The following is a 12876-nucleotide window of genomic DNA, read 5'->3' on the forward strand; positions in this document are numbered from 1 at the left end:
TTTTTAGCCTTTGGCTAGTTCATCCCGGGATCTGCGGATGCTGCGAGTTATTCGGGGTAAGGCGGACAGGTAATACGGTCGCTTCATTGTTTGAAGGCTTAACTATTGCATAATCGAGTTTTGCTCGCACTCACTCTAAATTAACTATATGTATTGCACAGATTTATGTGAAATTTTACCAAAATCTCAACAGCTGAACGTTCGGTAAACAGTTCGGTAATTTTTCACAGTTTTCCTGTAACTTTTAACAGAATATCTGTGAAAAAATACAGGAAAACTGTGGAAAATCACCGAACTGTTTACCGAACGTTGAGCTTTCGGTAAAATTTCACAGAAATCTGTGAAATAATCTTAGTGTGCATTCTACAATATTCTACTTGTCATGGGAGCTCAAAAACAAAAAGGTTATTCCTCTAGCATTGATGTGATGTTCGTTTTGGTGAAAAATTCCTATGTTTGTAAAGAACCAAAACAGTAAAATGCTTACAACATAGTCTACTATCCTGTTCCTGGACGTCTTAGGAGTTAAATTTTGTTATTACGTTTGAAAAAAGAGGCATTTTTTTAAATAGTTTACCATCGAGGCAAAACAGACACTGTCATTACTTCACAACAGAGAAATTTTAATGTCGGAATTTAATTACTCGCATAAATCCTTAGAACATATAATTCCATTATACATCCACCGGTATGAGATTTGTTGCATCCCATTTTGAATTTCGGAACATATTAGTCGTTGCCCGCTCCCCCTAGGGTGCGAAGACCATCTTGAAGATATCCGGAATTAGTTCAATTGGTTTTATAACGTAGAAATATACAATGTTCACCCTAGCACCTGTCTGTTTTCCCGCACCTAAGCAAAGGGCAATTTTGAAGAAGGTACGAAACGGATCGAGCATTCCCTTTACCAAACTCCTCGGGGTGTTTCCTCTCGAAAGGAAGTGTGTTCAATAGATTGGGCCCATCACTAAAAATCTGCTATTTATCCATTTTAACTACACCGTTCGAAAAATTCATGTAAATTTCTGCGAGATATAGCGCACATAAAATTAACGCTAGATTTGGCATAAATTTACGCGATATTTCGTGTAAATTTAAGCGCAATATCGCATAAATTAGCAATATTGTATGAAAGCTTGTAAACGATTTCGCTGTTTATACCAAGTATAGCTCAAAATTAAACGAAGGAAGATTTTACGCGATAGTTAAAATTCTGAATTTTTTTCTGTGTAGATTAACGCGTCATTGGGACGGTACAAATGGATATTGTTGGTCGCTATTGAAAATTTAGTCGATTGCTGAATTTATGTATGAGCCCAAATTAGGGACATTTAGACCGACATTATATCCATTTCCCTTCCCCAACTTCATTTCATAAAATCACGGCACTGAAAACCTTTTATTATGTTATTTCCTTTGAGATGGTGCCTGAAAATTGCACCACAAAGGTGCATGAAGAGACAAACTTCAATGAAATTTTTTGGTCAAAAAATTACACCACGGTGGTGTGGTGCATACAAAACATTTAAGCTGTTTCATTGAGGGTTAAATTTAAGGTTGAAAAAAGTTACCTTCGTGATGGTAAATCGAAGAAAAAGCTTTTTATTCAAATTTCTGGTGTAAAAATATCATTAAGGGTGTGCATGGAGGGACTAATCAAAATTAAAATTGGAAAAAATGAATCACGCTAAAAATTTGGAGGTGCATATTTAACTAAAAGATGTTGGTAGAATTTTCGCTACACTGTGGTGCATGTAGAAGCAAGGTTTATGCATTTTTCTGGTGCATAATTTACATCGTTCTGATGAATGCAAGCTTCATTGAAAATTTATGGTGGAAAATTTGCAGCATTCTGGTGCATGAAGAGGCAAAAACTGAAAATTGAACAACAAAGGTACATGGTGTAACAAACTTCACTGACAATAATTGGTACACCGTTCTGGTGAATGGAGGAGCATGCTTTATTGAAAATTTCTGGTGCAAAATTTGCATCACTCTGATAAATGAAATGAACGGAAAATTTCTGGCGGGAAACTTGCACTAGTCTGGTAAATGAAGGCACAAGCTTTATTTAACATTGAGCTCTATTGAAAATTTTGGTTTTAAATTTGCATCCTTCTGCTAAATAGAGAAACAAGCTTTAATAACAATTTCTGGTGTAAAATTTGCACCATTCTGATGATTGGAGGGAAGCTGAGCGGTTCCATATCATTAAAGCAACGAGTAATTTTCATCTTTTTTGATTTGCATGAAACCTTGCATACAAGTTTTTGGGGAAGAAAAACGCCGTTTTGCATACTTGGTTCGCCATTTTGAATCTAGCCTTACTTATGAGAAGGGCCTATGAAAAATGCACATGATATCTTCAAAAAATTGTATCTCAGAAACGGTTTGTCCGATTGGTTTGGTGTCTTGGGCGAAGTTTTAGACAATTGTTGGTGTTATATGGAAAAAATATGCACGGTAAAAAAAGTTTGGTATTTGTGTTTTGAACTAAAATATAAATTTTCCCTTTAAAGTGACATGTCAATATTTTTTTTTATTATCCTTATGTTATAGCTGATTGAAAATGCTATCTAGTGCACAGTAGGTTGTTCTGGAGAAAAATAGGTTACAATGAAAAAAATTGTTTTTTAAAAAAATACAATTTTCAAAAAAGCTTTTAAGAAAAGTCAAAAAAGTTTGTCACCCTAATTTTATGAAAGTACATCAAATTTGCAAACAAAAAGTACATCGGTAACATTTTTCTAAGATGCACCGTTTAGAAGATATTACTGATTTAATATTGTTTTTTTTTTTGATAACTTAATAAGTTTTGGCCCTTTTCGGATGTACTCCGTGTTTTTCCAGTTTCAAAAGTATTTTTTTCGGAAAGATTGGAAAATTTTGAGTTAAAATGACACTGACAGCTTAAAGATTCGAGTGAAATTCTCTGCCTTAAAAGTATTTTGAAAAACAAGTTACAAAATCCCACTATCAGGAACAATGATTTCTTCAAGTGATTTTTGGTGCGTTGTGCTGAAAATGTGCATTCAACTCTTGCATATCGCCTAACAGTTTAATCCATTTAAACTGGATGTGTTTATACTGTGCATATTTTCTCTCTATTGCCGAACATCGCCACTGACATCAAACCGATGAGACAACTCGATTTCGAGATACACCTTTTTGAGAACTGCAAATGTAAGCTCCTCAATTAGCAAGATTCAAAAGAGCGAATTAAGCTTATTTTTCAGGGATGGTGATTGTGCGCAATAAAAAATAACATTATATGTTGGATATCATCAGTTTATTTTTATTCCTGTATTTTTATAAAATTATTGTTTACACAACTTTCTTAACAATATTGAATATTTTGGCATCATTGTCAGGACAGTTTGAATAAAGCTTTGCCTTTATTGTATTTTCTGATAGAGGAAGAAATGAGTGGAATTTTAGAGTTCCTTGAATTGTTTTTGCATTATTATATTGATTATTTAGCTGCAAAGACATATTTTCGTATTCTTCTGTAGTAGAATAACAAAATGACAACTTTGTAAGTTCTTCTTCTTTTCGTTTGTTTGCCCAATTAAACAACTCTCTTGCAGTCTTTATCGGGTGTTCGCGTTCTTTGGCTAAACTTGCTCTGGTAGCCATGCGTTTTATCGTACCTCCAATAGCATCGCATGGACCTTTTCCGTGCGATGCACACTGGGGACAAAATCGAAACAATGTGTTAAAATTCAATAACTTCGGTGCTCGCTGGAACAAGAGACTAAAAAATAGTCATTCTTATAGAAAAAAGTCTCAGAAATCGATTGGAGTAGGTTTCATCTTGGGCACGATAGGGTAAGTTGGGGTTTTTCACAGTTTTGCCCTAAAATCTCCTATTTTGCATGATTTGAATGCTGTATCTCAAGATACCGATGATATAGACGGATAATTTCTTCGGCAAAGTTGATCAGGAGGTCAAGGACTGTTGGATGATGGACAGAACAATTCGGAATTCCTCCGCCAGGTGGCACTAGTGAGCATTCGAAGTGAATATGTTTGCGCTGCTGTATCTCAAGATCCTGACTATTTAGACGGATGATTTCTTCGGCAAAGAAGATCAGGAGGTCAAGGACTGTTGGATGATGGACAGAATAATTCGGAATTCCTCCACTAGGCGGCACTAGTGAGCATTCGAAGTGAATATGTTTGCGCTGCTGTATCTCAAGATCCTGACTATTTAGACGGATGATTTCTTCGGCAAAGTTGATCAGGAGGTCAAGGATTATTGGATGATGGACAGAACAATTCGGAATTCCTCCACTAGGTGGCGCTAGTGATTATTGAAAGTGAATATATTTGTGCTGCTGTATCTCAAGATCCTGACTATTTAGACGGATGATTTCTTCGATAAAGTTGATCAGGGGGTCAAGGATTGTTGGATGATGGACAGAACAATTCGAAATTCCTCCACTAGGTGGCGCTAGTGATTATTGAAAGTGAATATATTTGTGCTGCTGTATCTCAAGATCCTAACTATTTAGACGGATGATTTATTCGGCAAAGTTCATCACGAGGTCGAGGACTGTTGGATGATGGACAGAACAATTCGAAATTCCTCCACTAGGCAGGGGTTGAAACAGTTGACGTTTTTTACTACACTCACTTCGTTGTCGTGCGCGACAGTCTGTTTGTATTCGAACACTCATGCTCTACCGTCGTCTCTCTCACACAACACGAGCGGTAGAATAACATTCGAGCTAAAAGAAAATTATCAAAATAGCTATCATATGACATGTGTGATTTCGTTGTAATTCCTCAATTTGGTGTAAATCAAACCATTTCTGATCAGAAATATTATTACTAGGACATCATTGCTTGCTATTTTCAGAATTCACACAAGCACACCAGCAGCAGCTCTTATTATGAGAAAAACTAAAATAAATACATTCGTGACGGTCTTCGGCGACAGTGTCGTATGACAGAGCCTGTCATACGACATTTTAGTTTGTTACTGTACTATGATAGCTTGTTTTGCAAGTGTCGGAGGCAAAGGCAGTCAATTATCACAGAAAATGTGTCGACTACCGTGACCGCTTACAAGACTGCCACTAGGTGACGCTAGTGAGCATTTGAAGTGAATATGTTTGTACTGCTGTATCTCAAGATCCTGACTATTTAGACGGATGATTTCTTCGGCAAAGTTGATCAGGGGGTCAAGGATTGTTGGATGATGGACAGAACAATTCGGAATTCCTCGCTAGGTGACGTTAGTGAGCATTTGAAGTGAATATGTTTGTGCTGCTGTATCTCAAGTTCCTGACTTTTCATACGGATGATTTCTACGGCAAATTTGATAAGGAAGTCAAGGTACAATCCGGAATTCTCTCGCTAGATGGCGCTAGTGACCATTTGAAATGAATATGTTTGTGCTACTATATGTTCATGTATTCTTCATTGTGTGTGTGTGTGTGTGTGTGTTTGTGTGTGTGTGTGTATGTATGTATGTGTGTGTGTGTGTGTGTGTGTGTGTGTGTGTGTGTGTGTGTGTGTGTGTGTGTGTGTGTGTGTGTGTGTGTGTGTGTGTGTGTGTGTGTGTGTGTGTGTGTGTATGTGTGTGTGTGTATTTGTGCGTGTGTGTGTGTGTGTGTGTGTGTGTGTGTGTGTGTGTGTGTGTGTGTGTGTGTGTGTGTGTGAGTGTGTGTGTGTGTGTGTGTGTGTGTGTGTGTGTGTGTGTGTGCGCGCGTGTGTGCGTGTGTGTGTGAGCCACAGGGACACATCTGTGGTACTTATCCAACGGAACATTCAAATGTCTTCTTCATCGCTCTCCTCGTTAAGTTCACCGGGGTCATCATCTTCTTCGTCACTCTCTTCGATGAGTTCACCGGAGTCATCCGCTTTTCCATGGTTTTCATCGCTGTCATCTTGTTTCAAGGTGTATTCGTCCAGCCTCTCTTCGAACCTGGCATCAGTACTTCTCGATTGTCTGCTCTGGTTAAAAAAACAGGCAAGCTTTGGATCAGACCTAGTCAAAGTTTCGGTCATCATGTCGGTCAAATTTTCTTCCGGAGACGTTTTCCGAGCTAGATGTGGCCGAATGAATTTATAAACCTTATGGCAACGTTCACCGGACTGCTCGTCAACAAAGTTCATGGTATAAGGCTGGATGTTTCAATTGCAGGAAAAGAAAACAAAACATTTATGATTGTGATTCGATATACTATTAAATCTAAGCTTATTAATTTTTCAATGAAATTTGCTAGATGCATGTACTTATGTATGGATGGCGGCAATTTCATTAGGTATGGGAATTCATTGAAAATCTGCTTTTCAAGAGTGTTATACAACTCCATAACTTTGGTAGGATCCAATACTCTAGAAGAAAGCGCCAGGCAACTGATGAGCCGCAGATTTTCCACCAGGTCCTTGTGTACGCCGATGATTTTTGCAAATTTTCCGGGTTCTGCCAATAAATGGTGGGCCATATTGCCGTTATTGCAGCTTCCGGACCCACCAATCTTAGGACGGTTGATGTTCATGCCATACTCACGTTCTAGTTCATCAGCTATTTCACGGGCTTTCTTTTTAACTAGGGGATTCGTGTATGCCGGGTGGTCAGGAACGGATTTTTTCGCTGCATTTTTGATCAACCATTCAACGGCGTTGAGACGTGAATGAAAAAACAATGGACCAATATGGGGATCAGCATTCGGAACACAAAGCGGACATACATGTGTATCCTGATTCCCTACAATTGCATTGGCCGCTTTCCCATCTATCATTGTATACATTGCCGAAATATAAACGCACACACGTACATCACCGGAAATTACTTCCACCGGATCCAGATTCAAGGAATCAACCTCTGCAAAAAACTGCTCAAACATGGACTTGTTAAGCGAGTTGGTCTCTTTAGTCCAATTCATAGAGCGTATTCTGCAGAACGAATCTGACTGGGGACTCGGGTTCCGCCAAATATCCTCTCCTCTTTCGGATACTAACAACAGGCTCATAAAATGCTCGGAGAGAAGAGAATCATCCTCTTTTAAAAAGCCAGTCGGGTTGTAGTGCGTAAAACCTGTAGCAGAGTCCGGACCAGCCGTGACATGCAATTTACAAGTCAACACTTTCTGGTTTAACTTTGAAATCCTGTCTGCTACATCATCCAGTTGTAGAATCCGTGTAAAATCACATATAACCATATCACGGATTAAAACGCTTGATGATAAGTATCCTTTTTCTCGGTTTGGAGTTGAGAACGGTGGAATTATGGTTTTTCTAAATTCAGCTACTTTTTTCCAGGGCTGCAAAATTGCAATACCTAAATGGGACAATATGAAGGGACTAATAACAATGCACATCTCTAAAATTGATCAAAGATTTAGAAACTTGACCTATTTTAAACAAAAAAATGTTCTACTAAGTATTTCTTTTATATATACGTTAATTAAACTGTCATACCTAGATGCTTCTTAGTGAATCGAACCAGCTCTCCATATTTGGTTTTACTTAACCCAAGTTTTGATTTTATCGCCAAAGATGATTCCTCCGAACACAGAGATGTTCCACGAACAGAGTCAACGGATTCGATGGTCTCTTTTGCCCAAACCTCACCGCCGCTCAACAAGTGCTGTAAGATTTGAGCAGTTGCTGGATTAGCAGCCTTTATGGCAGCAATTTTGGCTGAATACAGCAAGTTATCAAGACCTTGTTCTTTGAAAAGTCCGATACTGCGTCTGTATTTCGAAAATCTTGTCAACTGGCTAAACTCCTTGCGCTTTCGACCTCGAGGCTTTAGGGTTGACGGTGTTCGCTGACTGTTGGAACTGGTATCCAAATTCGGAGTGGCAAAAGGAGGTGAAATAGGAGATGATTGTGACGAGGGATCTTTGGGTTTCCTTGAATGGACCCGCGTTTTTTCGAAGGCCTGGATCCTGAGGGTTGGTCTTCAACCTGATAAAATAATTGATGATGTATGATGATGTGATTGATTTTCGTAAAATTTAGAGTCTGTAGTTTTTGTTTAGGATTTTTCTAAAATATTCATACAAATATCAAAGACAAATCTTCTTCTTATCGCGGTTGATGCTATTGATTATTTAGTAACAAGAACAAAAACAGATTTTATCAGTAGTATGTCTTGCTTTACATTATCGCATTTCCACGCTTTAACTAATTTTCATTCAAGTTCATTTTAAATTGGTTTGGAATCCGTTGTTTTTTTTAAATTTAGCACTTTGCTCAACAGGTACAATTTTTCCGAACTGTTTATTTTTTTTAATGTTCGACGGTATCGTATTAAAAACGTTTCTTCGATAATTTATGCTGCTTTCTAAAATTAAGCACGCCCAGGGAACCTCGAATATGCTTTCAAGCCATTCTGCATTCTTCTTAAAGAATCGATCCTTACTGTGGGTTTTTGACCATCGCCGATTAAATTGACAAACCAAGTTTTTAACACGTTGCGCAACATCCGCAGGTGCTTTCGACAGTGCCCTAGACACAAAGTCAAGTAAAAGGTTTTTATCTCGACCAGACGCAAAATATTCCTCAACGATATTTTTATTTGACAGCATTTTGCTTAATGAAATTCAGTGGAACACACTTAACACCACGTAAGAACTGCACTACACTGAGCTACTGTCACACAAGAAACTAGAGTAAACAAATAATTCTTTTCGATTGGGTTTCCATGACGACATTTCACATTTTCGGGTCAAAGTGGTCTTCGTGGTTGAGTGGTTAGCGGCGTCACCCGTTTAACAGCTATTTTGCGTGTGCCATGGAGTGAGGGTTCGATTCCCGCTCCAGCCGGTGGAATTTTTTGTGAAGATATAATATATACAATAATGACCCGATTTTATCAGCCCCCTTTTTAAAAATATTTTCCAATATTCTACGAAACCCATGCGCTATTTCGAGGGTTTTATTGCACCAAAGTTTATCCTAAACATCGATCAAGAAGATTAATGGAAAAGATTTCGAATTATGGATATAGGAAATTACTGAACATTAAAAGAATAATGCGTGAAGGGACTGATAAAATCAGGTCATTACTGTAGTTTATATTTTAATGGATATTAAGAGACCAAACTTGCTTATATGAATCGGAAAAATCCCAATTTATTCACCTATGGTCTGACCCTATTTACACTCAATATGACTACCAATGATCTTATTTGAAAATTCTCACGTCATTTGATGTGGCACATGATCAACCATAACTGAAGAAATCATCCGGCTAAATAGTCAGGATCTTGAGATACAGCGGCACAAATATATTCACTTTCAATAATCACTAGCGCCACCTAGTGGAGGAATTCCGAATTGTTCTGTCCATCATCCAACAATCCTTGACCTCCTGATCAACTTTGCCGAAAAAATCATCCGTCTAAAAAGTCAGGATCTTGAGATACAGCAGCACAAATATATTCACTTCGAATGCTCACTAGCGCAACCTAGCGGAGGAATTCCGAATTGTTCTGTCTACCATCCAACAGTCCTTGACCTCCTGATCAACTTTGCCGAAGAAATCATCCGGCTAAATAGTCAGGATCTTGAGATACAGCGGCACAAATATATTCACTTTCAATAATCACTAGCGCCACCTAGTGGAGGAATTCCGAATTGTTCTGTCCATCATCCAACAATCCTTGACCTCCTGATCAACTTTGTCGAAGAAATCATCCGGCTCAATAGTCAGGATCTTGAGATACAGTAGCACAAATATATTCACTTTCAATAATCACTAGCGCCACCTAGTGGAGGAATTCCAAACTGTTCTGTCCATCATCCAACAATCCTTGACCTCCTGATCAACTTTGTCGAAGAAATCATCCTGCTAAATAGTCAGGATCTTGATATACAGCAGCGCAAACATATTCACTTTGAATGCTCACTAGCGCAACCTAGCGGAGGAATTCCGAATTGTTCTGTCCACCATCCAACATTCCTTGACCTCCTGATCAACTTTGCCGAAGAAATCATGCGTCTGAATAGTCAGGATCCTGAGATACAGCAGCACAAATATATTCACTTTCAATAATCACTAGCGCCACCTAGTGGAGGAATTCCGAATTGTTCTGTCCATCATCCAACAATCCTTGACCTCCTGATCAGCTTTGTCGAAGAAATCATCCGGCTAAATAGTCAGGATCTTGAGATACAGCAGCGCAAACATATTCACTTAGAATGCTCACTAGTGCCACCTAGTGGAGGAATTCCGAATTGTTCTGTCCATCATCCAACAATCCTTGACCTCCTGATCAACTTTGTCGAAGAAATCATCCGGCTAAATAGTCAGGATCTTGATATACAGCAGCGCAAACATATTCACTTCGAATGCTCACTAGCGCAACCTAGCGGAGGAATTCCGAATTGTTCTGTCCACCATCCAACATTCCTTGACCTCCTGATCAACTTTGCCGAAGAAATCATCCGTCTAAATAGTCAGGATCTTGAGATACAGCAGCACAAATATATTCACTTTCAATAATCACTAGCGCCACCTAGTGGAGGAATTCCGAATTGTTCTGTCCATCATCCAACAATCCTTGACCTCCTGATCAACTTTGTCGAAGAAATCATCCGGCTAAATAGTCAGGATCTTGAGATACAGCGGCACAAATATATTCACTTTCAATAATCACTAGCGCCACCTAGTGGAGGAATTCCGAATTGTTCTGTCCATCATCCAACAATCCTTGACCTCCTGATCAACTTTGTCGAAGAAATCATCCGGCTAAATAGTCAGGATCTTGAGATACAGCGGCACAAATATATTCACTTTCAATAATCACTAGCGCCGCCTAGTGGAGGAATTCCGAATTGTTCTGTCCATCATCCAACAGTCCTTGACCTCCTGATCAACTTTGCCGAAGAAATCATCCGTCTAAATAGTCAGGATCTTGAGATACAGCGGCACAAATATATTCACTTTCAATAATCACTAGCGCCACCTAGTGGAGGAATTCCGAATTGTTCTGTCCATCATCCAACAATCCTTGACCTCCTGATCAACTTTGTCGAAGAAATCATCCGGCTAAATAGTCAGGATCTTGATATACAGCGGCACAAATATATTCACTTTCAATAATCACTAGCGCCGCCTAGTGGAGGAATTCCGAATTGTTCTGTTCATCATCCAACAGTCCTTGACCTCCTGATCAACATTGCCCAAGAAATCATCCGTCTAAATAGTCAGGATCTTGAGATACAGCGGCACAAATATATTCACTTTCAATAATCACTAGCGCCACCTAGTGGAGGAATTCCGAATTGTTCTGTCCATCATCCAACAATCCTTGACCTCCTGATCAACTTTGTCGAAGAAATCATCCGGCTAAATAGTCAGGATCTTGATATACAGCAGCGCAAACATATTCACTTCGAATGCTCACTAGCGCAACCAAGCGGAGGAATTCCGAATTGTTCTGTCCACCATCCAACATTCCTTGACCTCCTGATCAACTTTGCCGAAGAAATCATGCGTCTGAATAGTCAGGATCTTGAGATACAGCAGCACAAATATATTCACTTTCAATAATCACTAGCGCCACCTAGTGGAGGAATTCCGAATTGTTCTGTCCATCATCCAACAATCCTTGACCTCCTGATCAACTTTGCCGAAGAAATCATCCGTCTAAATAGTCAGGATCTTGAGATACAGCAGCACAAATATATTCACTTTGAATGCTCACTAGTGCCGCCTAGTGGAGGAATTTCGAATTGTTCTGTCCATCATCCAACAGTCCTTGACCTCCTGATCAACTTTGCCGAAGAAATCATCCGTCTATATAGTCAGGATCTTGAGATACAGCAGCGCAAACATATTCACTTCGAATGCTCACTAGCGCCACCTATTGGAGGAATTCCGAATTGTTCTGTCCATCATCCAACAATCCTTGACCTCCTGATCTTCTTTGCCGAAGAAATCATCCGTCTAAATAGTCAGGATCTTGAGATACAGCAGCGCAAACATATTCACTTCGAATGCTCACTAGTGCCACCTGGCGGAGGAATTCCGAATTGTTCTGTCCATCATCCAACAGTCCTTGACCTCCTGATCAACTTTGCCGAAGAAATTATCCGTCTATATCATCGGTATCTTGAGATACAGCATTCAAATCATGCAAAATAGGACATTTTAGGGCAAAACTGTGAAAAACCCCAACTTACCCTATCGTGCCCAAGATGAAACCTACTCCAATCGATTCCTGAGACTTTTTTCTATAAGAATGACTATTTTTTAGTCTCTTGTTCCAGCGAGCACCGAAGTTATTGAATTTTAACACATTGTTTCGATGTTGTCCCCAGTGTGCGATGTTGCGAAGAAATGCCATTCAGCGTCAATACCATACTTTGACTTAAATTTACAAAGGCTAGAAAAGTTTTTTCGGTTTTTATACTGTGAAGCAGCACCATCTGACATAAAATAGTTTTTTTTTATGTTTTTATTTTGATCAATTTGTAAAAAGTTTATCATTTTATCAATAAACAAATTGACAGCGACTGAATCATGTCTTAGTTCTTCAGAAATTATAATGAAGCTAAAATGTTTAATTTGCATATTTTCAGTATAATATATTACGAAAGGATGGATTGTGGCCTAATGCACGTTCCAATGGTGTGATTGAACTTCATCCTGCAAAACGAAGCTGCAATTTTCAGAAAAGTCACAAATAGCTAAAAATTCACCATCTTGCAAGTTTTGTTTTGAAGTTTTCAAAAAATTGGATTGTTCGGTTTTTACAAAATCATGCGGAATCAAACTTTCTAATTTTGAGCTGAAAAATGAAACAAACTCATCGGTTTGCTTTACAATAGTTTCTAAATCACATCTGTCAGTGGTAACCCATTGTTCGAATGAAAGCTTTTCAACAAAGTTTTCTTCCAGTTGTTTCAATA

At 38.7% G+C, this 12876-nt stretch overlaps 1 protein-coding gene across 1 annotated transcript; it reads right to left on the bottom strand.

Annotated features, from left to right (window-relative positions):
* Positions 1-5775: 5775 nt before the first annotated feature.
* Positions 5776-7172, bottom strand: LOC135710388 (uncharacterized). Its single transcript, XM_065232953.1, has 2 exons — positions 6192-7172; positions 5776-6132 (listed from the first exon to the last, which is right to left on the bottom strand). Exons 1-2 carry the CDS (start codon positions 7170-7172, stop codon positions 5776-5778), a joined length of 1338 nt encoding a protein of 445 aa, XP_065089025.1.
* Between the last annotated feature and the right edge of the window lie 5704 nt (positions 7173-12876).

This window comes from Ochlerotatus camptorhynchus, unplaced genomic scaffold (genome assembly GCF_037179485.1).
Source record: "Ochlerotatus camptorhynchus isolate MF236.1 unplaced genomic scaffold, CSIRO-AGI_Acam_v1.1 ptg000380l, whole genome shotgun sequence".
Lineage (NCBI taxonomy): Eukaryota > Metazoa > Arthropoda > Insecta > Diptera > Culicidae > Ochlerotatus > Ochlerotatus camptorhynchus.